This window comes from Primulina tabacum, unplaced genomic scaffold (genome assembly GCF_025594145.1).
Source record: "Primulina tabacum isolate GXHZ01 unplaced genomic scaffold, ASM2559414v2 Contig799, whole genome shotgun sequence".
Classification (NCBI taxonomy): Eukaryota; Viridiplantae; Streptophyta; class Magnoliopsida; order Lamiales; family Gesneriaceae; genus Primulina; species Primulina tabacum.
The window spans coordinates 40,402-49,133 of NW_027459919.1; the positions used below are offsets into that span (position 1 = coordinate 40,402).

General features: G+C 35.5%; 2 protein-coding genes and 1 long non-coding RNA gene across 4 annotated transcripts; all 3 read right to left on the reverse strand.

Moving 5' to 3' along the window:
- Positions 1-2,151, reverse strand: LOC142535130 (uncharacterized). Of its 2 annotated transcripts, XM_075641674.1 has the most exons (5): positions 2,057-2,151; positions 1,883-1,990; positions 1,738-1,801; positions 1,548-1,646; positions 1-209 (listed from the first exon to the last, which is right to left on the reverse strand). In XM_075641674.1, the coding sequence occupies exons 2-5, from the start codon at positions 1,948-1,950 to the stop codon at positions 111-113; spliced, it is 330 nt and encodes a 109-aa protein (XP_075497789.1). In that variant the 5' UTR covers positions 1,951-1,990; positions 2,057-2,151; the 3' UTR covers positions 1-110. The 2 variants fall into 2 exon arrangements, with proteins under 2 accessions (XP_075497789.1, XP_075497790.1); XM_075641675.1 differs by lacking the exon at positions 2,057-2,151 and having other exon boundaries at positions 1,883-2,042.
- A 1,396-nt stretch (positions 2,152-3,547) lies between these two features.
- LOC142535133 (uncharacterized) lies at positions 3,548-3,936 on the reverse strand. The gene is made up of 3 exons (XR_012817389.1): positions 3,907-3,936; positions 3,739-3,831; positions 3,548-3,661 (listed from the first exon to the last, which is right to left on the reverse strand). It is a non-coding gene; the product is annotated as an uncharacterized LOC142535133 (long non-coding RNA).
- A 1,786-nt stretch (positions 3,937-5,722) lies between these two features.
- Positions 5,723-8,251, reverse strand: LOC142535132 (uncharacterized). Its single transcript, XM_075641677.1, has one exon. It carries the CDS (start codon positions 8,249-8,251, stop codon positions 5,723-5,725), a length of 2,529 nt encoding a protein of 842 aa, XP_075497792.1.
- Positions 8,252-8,732: the final 481 nt, after the last annotated feature.

Here is an 8,732-nt window from a genome sequence, read left to right on the forward strand (position 1 = left end):
TACATATTCATCAATCCACAAATAACCCAAAAATATATCCACAAAACCAAAAGTATATCCAAAAATCCACAATGACAAACAAAATATTTATCCCAACATACAACATCCATTTAATCACCTACATAGGAGTAGACAAATTCACTCCATTCACTTCTGACCTCATCATATTGAGGTTTGTTGTAAAATTGGTTCTTGATGCATCCTGCAAACTGAAATTTAAAAAAGAAAATACATTAAATTATTCTATTTTAAATAAAAATTGACAGATATATATTTAAAAAGTATTTAAATTGATGGAATCTGAACATATTACATATATGTTGGCACTTAAATAAAAAAATGGAGATATAATGAACAAAAATTACAGATATGCTAACAGCCATGTGTGAGAACTTCACAAAACTGAGAAACAGATTAATGAAGCATGCAACCAAGAATCGGCTCAAAGGAAAATCTGATTGTGCATCAGCATACAATATGACTGTACCAGTTCTCGACTGAAAACACAGATGCTTGGACAGAAAAGTCCAAAAATCACATAACCAAAAAATGTCTAGAATTTCTGTTTTGAGTTGTTTTTGGTTAATGTGAATGTACCATTTCTCGGCAGAAAAGTCCAAAAATCACAAAATATGCATTTCCATTTCTCGGCTACAAGCTAACGATGGCAGTGAAGACATGAAGATGACAACTTGGATATAAAGCTATGCAAGAAGGAAAACCGTTTTTACAGAATTGGTAGAGATAGAAGATGCAAAGGGTTAGCCTTGCAAGAATACCAAAGACACTGCGTTTCGATCCATCAACTTCGTTTATCAGTGGACTTTTCATTGCTAAGTTCACCAAGTTAACAATTCCATAACAGTTTTGTATCTCAATTTTTATTACTGTAACTACAAACTAAAAGTACATGGAACTTAATTAAAGCATTTAAGAACTCTCTGTAGATACAGCAAAGGAAAATGAACGAAGAAGATAGGTAAAAGCAATATTATGCAATGGTACGGATTTGAAGAATCATGGGGATTTGTATAGTTTTCAAGAGTTACCAATTAATGAAACTTTCCAATTTCTAGACCCAATTCACTAATATCAGTGGTTATTCAAGATGATATGGTTTCTGAATCGGCTACCAATTCATGAAACTTTTCATTGAAGAGCCTATGGTTTCTGACTCGGCTAACATCAGTGGTTATTCACTAATATCAGTGGTTATTCACAATGCAGAATCCAACATACAAAATCTGAATTTTAGAAATATGGATTTTGTATTCAGATTTTAGCAGCTACGGTACTGCTAAAATCTGAACACAAAATCCATATTTACTAATATAAAATCTGCAGAATCCAAAGGCAAACAAGTTACTGTGTTCAGCTAAAATATCACTAATATAAAATATATCACAATGACAATAATTCATCTCAAGCAATTATATCAACAATAAAATATATCCCAATGGCAACACATTATCTCAACAATAAAATATATCTTAATGGCAACAATTCATCTCAATCAATCAAAAAATTTATCCCAAGAAGAAACTCACCATCTTCTCCAACTGTGGATCATCGCAATCGACTATCTCTTTCATGTACCTCATCACACAATATCCACATTCAACAGAACCACTTTGTTTTAGATTACCCTATAATGGAATTGAAAAGTTAATGCAACAATCACAATCTAATTAATAACCACTATCAATTCATGTATTCATAAATAAGTATGATACATACCGTCAATATTTTAAAACCTGGCCCTTTAGAAATACCCTTCGAGGCATTGTACATCTTCACCCCACTACATTTTAAAAAGTAAGAAGTTATTTTTTTGCATATTTATAAGTTAATGTATTCAAAATCAACATAAGATACTACCTACTTTGTCACAATAGTTTTACATGTATCATCTTGGTTCCTGTTAGACGTAGAATCCAATAAATATATCATATTCTTATCTTCGTTGACGATAGTCAAGATCCAATGGTACCTGAAAAAATGAAATTACAGCATTGACTATCATGAAGAAGAAATCTATAAATAACTAAAATCTTACCCAGTGTTGTATGGGATGAGGCAGATGCTATCTCTACACACTGCTTCCAACTGGTCAGCAATATGTTGTGATAAGTCTCAGCCATCTGTGCCAATCGGGCATGTAGGTATATTACCGGGATCCACAAACGAAAAATAATCAGCCTTGTCTTTTTCCTTCAAATATTTGTAGAGGTGACTGCAAGATATAGATGCACAAATATATCGTTTAGAAAATTTTCAAAATATGAACAAGTACCACAAAAAATATTATATAAATGCACAAATATTGTAAGTTAGACATTATATATACCCCCCATGTAAACTAAAATTTGTCTGGCACCTATCTCCCTCATCTCAATAAAGCGTAAGATATCTTCTCTTAGCAACAATATGCTTTTAGGATGTCCAAACGTAGCGTCCTCAAACTCAATGTATATGGTATCCGATTCATTCAGCAATCTAACAACATGAGAGTAGATATACTTGCACGACATGGGTAATGTTTTTTCAATTTCTTTGAACTTGTCGCGCTGACCAGGAACATCCGCAAGCGCAAATGATTGAGGTTTCCCCTTCCTCTACAATTTAAAATATTATTCATACAAGTATTTTAAAATAAAAAATTGTTCAAGCAACATATCTGACAATTGCAAACACAAAGTCAAATGAAAACCTAAAGTACCTTTGTTGTTGGAAAAATAACCAACTCTTTAGGCCAACCAACAATGACTCCAACAGCATCATTGATGATTGTTGGTCCAAACTTAATTGGGATCGGAAGCTGTGCTTTTTCATCTAAGACAACATCAATAGATACCTTGAAGTTCTCTTTCCCAAGTGGAACATGGTGGAATCATAATATTTGGACCTCCTTATGATATTATTGTGCCATAAGCCACCACGTTTTCGCGTTCTTTTACAGCCAGGTGACATTTTTTCTCCTTTCAAGAACAAAAAGACATGATATATTTTTATATGGAGGTGAATAGAATTTAATTGACATTAAATTCAGAGACATACAACCTTCGTATTTGAAGTGCCGCAATCATAAACTTCTTCCACATCATCTTACAATTTTGTGTCTTTCACTCCTGAGAACTTGTTTGATGCTACAGTCTCAGAAGATCGATCATTGATTAATGGAATCACAGCAGCAAGTTGAAACCTCAGCATCTCCAATTCAGATTTCAAACTTTTAGTCTCCTCTGATTGTGCTTTTACATTTTCAATCAAAGCTTTTGAGATTGTTTCTCTCTTCTTTCTTGGAGTTTTAAAGTATACTTGTGGTTTTACGAAACCTCCCACACCTCGAACCCTTCCATAGTGTTCTTGGCTTCCTAAGGCAGCGGTTAACACGTCATTCATTCCAGAAGATTTGAACTCTCCTTTGCCTTTCTTTTTCAACAATTCATCCTACAGTTGGAGACATGACAAATCAATTCACAAATTACAGTGTTATTTATATAGGCAATATGGCGATTGAATAAAACTAAACATTTACAATTTTTTCAGCTACTTCTGATGTCTCCGAACATGTTATGTTGCCAGATTTGTCTTCTCGAGCTTTACGCCAAAGCACAGATCTATCAACTTCCTCATCTTCAGCAACCAAGTTTTTGTTCCGCTACAATTTCAAAATTCATATGTTTAATAACATGAAGAACATGCCAAAAATTACAAATATATTGCTTTGTTTCTTACCAGTTCAGCCTCCAAGCCAATGTAACCCTTGCGAGACATTCCGTGGTGATATTTACAATGCATGGTCCGTTGTTTTTGTTTTTCATGAGTAACCTACATCATTATGTTGGCTCAGTTAAGTATTGAATTTAATAAATTCGTGAGGAAACATATCAATTATTAAAGTACATCCCATGATGGATCCAGTCTCGCTTCCACAAACGCTTTCCAATCTGCTATTGAGAGTTGATACTGACTTGGTGGAGAAATCAACTTTTCAAGATTATCTTTGTTCGGCCAAACAAATCTACTAGTCAATTTTTTTTTGAAATCTCGCCACTTCTGAGATGCTGAATTCATCATAGCATACTCACTTTGTGACGCTAGTTCAAAGACATTCTGCAACAAAAACAGATTAGTTAGAGGTGCAAGTATGACTGTAAATTCAAATTGAAGCTTGTACTTACCGAGATCTCTTCCCACAGTTTTTGTTTTATGTTTTCTGGAACTTCAGACCATGACTTTATACTGATTGGCACCATGGCTCTAGCAATAGAACTAATGTATGATTGTAAAGCCCTTCCATTTGCATTGTATGCTGGCCGCCCCATGTCATCATAATCAATCTTTGCTTTTTTCCCCTATCTAGCAGTAGCAATTAGTTTACCCATCAACGTAAGGCCTCGCTTGTTCCTCTGCACATCTACAAGATGTTCTTCTCCATCAGTAAGTATAGGGTGCTCTGCATTAGTAACTTCATTTGGCTTATCATCATGTACTCCTTGTATCATCTCAACTGTAGCATTTGATTCCTTTTTTTTACGACCCATTGAGCTTTTTTCTGCATATTTACATGAATGAAACCAATGTTAAAACCTACACAATAACATTAACCATTAAAATAACATAAACAATAATTCTAATAAGACATGTATAAACATGACATAAATAATAACAGAAACAATAATAACATAAATAATAAACATGACTTGTAGAAACCTGACATAAATAATAAACATGACATTAATAATTGCAATGAGGTTATGTTCATAGCATAACAAAAAACATGACATAAAAGTGAAAAACATCATTTTTTCTTGTTCGTTTCCTAGCCACCCTCAGTTTCTGATCTAAAGTAACTTTCATGAGCCGGAATACAATGAGTGTCAACATCATCAATTGGTCGAGAAACAGGAATACTAGTCCAACCATCATCATCTCCCTCGTAACATCGATTTGGCACAGGGAGTACAATTGACCACCCTTTTTGTAATAGGTCATCAATATAAAAGACTTGATTAACTTGACTTGCAAGGACAAATGAGTCATTCTTGTGCCCTATTTTGTTCATATTGACCAAGGTGAATCCACATTCATCATTGTTGATTACTCCTTTGTCATTTGCAACCCACGCACACTTGAAAAGAGGAACTTGAAATTGATGATAGTCCAACTCCCATATTTCTTCAATCACTCCATAGAAAGTCACATCAGTCATCAAGGGATTCTTATCTTTGGCGCTAAAGACAAGCATGGTGCTAGCAACTAGAGAAACCCCACTGTTTTGGCAAACTCTCTCATCATCCCGTGCCTTTGTTTGGTATAAATTGCCATTTATCAAGTAACTACTATACTTAATGACTTGCCCACGTGGACCATGAGCCAGCCATGTCAATGTTGATGTCGTTCCACCATTGCAGCTATCTATTTAAGCATCCACCTGACATTTATACAATTAGAATAGGGTGATTAAAATACTAGCTACAAACTGTTCACCTCAAAATGCATAAAGCATATTTATCCACCTAACCTTTGCACGAAACCAGTCAATGAACTTCTTATTGTGAGCATCTTGTATCCACCTTTCATCTTTCTCTTTTTTCGGAAACATTGACTTCAGGAAATATTTATGTTCACTGTGGAAATATTTATATAGCAATTTGTGTTGGATATTAAATATTTACAATCACATGGGTGCAGAATCATAGATTAATGAAATACACTTTTACATAATGTAGGGAGATACTTCTTCTGTATTTTCCAGCACAGTCAAATATGCTTGTTGAAGGTCAACTTGCGGCACTATAATTGGTGTTTTGCATGCTAAGAAGCCAGGAATGTTTGATTTGGGATCGCGATTTGATTGAGGGACCCCAATAGGATCAAGGTCATTTAGGTATTCCGAACAAAACTCAATTGCTTCTTCGGCTGAATATCTCCGAACAATGCAACCTTCAGGATGTTTTCGACTGCCTACATAACTCTTAAGCACCTTCATGGATCTTTCGAACGGGTACATCCACCGGAAGTACACTGGTCCACATAATCGAACTTCTCGAACAAGATGAACTGTTAAGTGAAGCATGACATCGAAGAAAGAAGGGGGGAAATACTGCTCCAATAAGCAAAGTGTAACAACCAAGTCAGATTGCAGCTTATCTAACTTGGCTACATCTATCACCTTGCAACAAATATCTTTGAAGAAGAAGCATAATCTTATGATGGCATATCTAACATGTTTTGGTAATGCATCACGTATGAGTATTGGCAGGAAATGCTGCATTAGAACATGACAATCATGAGATTTCAAGCCAATCAATTTCAACTCAGATAAGGACACAATATTTTTCAGGTTCGATGAGAAACTTTCTGGGACTTTTATATCCATTATCGACTGACAAACTTGTAACTTTTTTTTTTTTGTGAATGAGCATGCAGCAGGAGGAAGATATGTTCTTTTTTCACCAAATTTAGGTGCCAATTCAGGCCTAACTCCCATTTGAACCATGTCCAACCTAGCTGCCACATTGTCCTTGGTTTTTCCTTTAACATTCATCAAAGCATTAATGAGATATTCGAAGACATTTTTCTCTATGTGCATCACATCGAGACAATGCCTAACATGCAGATGTTTCCAATAAGGAAGATTGAAAAAAATTGATTTCTTCTTCCAACATTTTCTGAAATCTTTTAATCCAAAATCTTTTTCTTCTTTACTATCTTCCAAATTATTGTCCTTTGCATTCTTTCTTTTTTTACCTTTCACACTAATCTTCTTTCTGAAAACACACCTTATGTCAGAAAGCTTGTCAAACAAAGCAACCCCAGATAATGGTGTAGATGATTCTCCATGTTCTTCCATACCATCGAACTCTTTCATTTGCCTCCGATATGGATGAAACCGTGGTAGGAATCGTCTATGACCTACAAATGACATTTTCTTCCCATTTTCCAAATGCTTTGCACAAGTATCTTCTTTGCATACTGGGCATGCATAATAACCATGTGTAGTACATCCACTAAGGTTACCATAGGCTAGAAAGTCATTGATGGTCCATAATAAGATTGCTTTAAGAGTGAAAAATTGTCTTCGATAAGCATCATAGACACCATCAACTCCATCCCACGATCGTTGCAAATCTTCAACTAACACATCAAGATAGACATCTATATCGTTTCCTGGATGTTTAGGCCCTGAAATGAGCATAATTAGCATGATGAATTTTCTCTTCATACACATGTTTGGAGGCAGATTATAGGTGACCAACATAATTGGCCAGCAGCTGTACCGACTACTAAGGTTGCTATAAGGATTAATTCCATCAGCTGCAAGTGCCAGGCGAAGATTTCTTGGTTCACTTTCAAAGTAGGGCCACATATGATCCACCAACTTCCAAGATGGTGAATCAGCTGGATGACATAACTGACCGGGAACTCCTGTGGTTTCTGCATGCCATGTTAAATTTTTGGAGGTATGTAGAGATTTAAACATGCGCTTAAATCTTGGTATGGGAGGGAAATACCACAACATCTTTGCAGGAACACATTTCTTCTCGACGTTCTTCTTGGTTAGCTTCCACCGTGACAAGCCACATTTAGGGCAGTTTACGCAGTCTTTATATTGCTTCCTATAAAGAATGCAATCATTGGAACAAGCATGAATCTTTTCATGACTCAACGCCAAACAACTCAATGTCTTTTTTGCATCATACATTTTGGTTGGCAAGTTGTGATTATCTGGTAGCATATTCCCAAAATCCATTAGTAGATCGGAAAATAGAGCGTCACTCATTCCATGCTTTGCTTTGGTGTTGTATAGTTTCACAATTGCACTCAACTTTGTGTAATGCTTACATCTATTATACAAAGGTTTCTCTGCTTCCTTCAAAAATTCCATAAACGCTTCTGGATTTTCTGTATAGTTATCATATGCTGCCTCACACATATTAGTGGTTTCAAAGGCTCCGTGATAGTTACCAATTGGCTCCTTGTTGGTGCTCCAATTTACTTTGTCACTTTCAGCAGACTCACCGTGCCAAATCCAATTCACATAATTTTGACTAAAACCGTGGAAATAAAGATGCTCTCGAATGGACTTAGCTGGTCTTTTTTTAAGATTTTTACATTTGCAACAAGGACAATGAATTAAATTGGGGTCAATATGGGGATTCTCTAAACAACCTCCTCTAAACTGTTCCACACCCTCCTCGTACTGTTTTGACATTCTATCCGAGTGAATCCAAGATTTATCCATTTCAATACAGCAAAATACCAGAAATATATAACAATAAATTTGATCTAAACTTGAAAATATTACATTTAATAATGTCATTTTCAATTTAATTTCTTGAACGCACAAAAAATGAAAGAACACTACCTATTGATGAAAATAAAGCAACATTGTTCCTGATTAATTTTGATTTGAATTACTCTCACATGTGCCGAAAATTAGGAACCCAGAGACGGACAAACAAGTCGACAACAAGAAATTAACCAATTATCATTCCAATAAATACCATACCTCGGGAAACTGGTGACAGACTAACACAGATAAAGCAATATCATTCCAGTCAAAATGGAGAAGAAACAAAGGCGTAGAGGACGGCAATTGTGTATCTCAGTCGCTTCTTCCGTCTCAGTGCTTTGAACGGTGGTGGTGGTGGTGTTTTGCTTCCCTCTCGGTGAGTGAAACGGCGGTGGTGTTGGTGGTTCGAAGCGAACGTGGTGTATCTCTA

Coding starts and splice junctions, on each gene's coding strand:
- LOC142535130 (XM_075641674.1), bottom strand. CDS start 1,950: ATGATATATTTATTGGATTCTACGTCTAACAGGAACCAAGATGATACA. Junction 1,802..1,882: donor TGTAAAACTATTGTGACAAA/GTAGGTAGTATC, acceptor TTTAAAATGTAG/TGGGGTGAAGATGTACAATG. Junction 1,647..1,737: donor CAGGTTTTAAAATATTGACG/GTATGTATCATA, acceptor ATTCCATTATAG/GGTAATCTAAAACAAAGTGG.
- LOC142535132 (XM_075641677.1), bottom strand. CDS start 8,251: ATGGATAAATCTTGGATTCACTCGGATAGAATGTCAAAACAGTACGAG.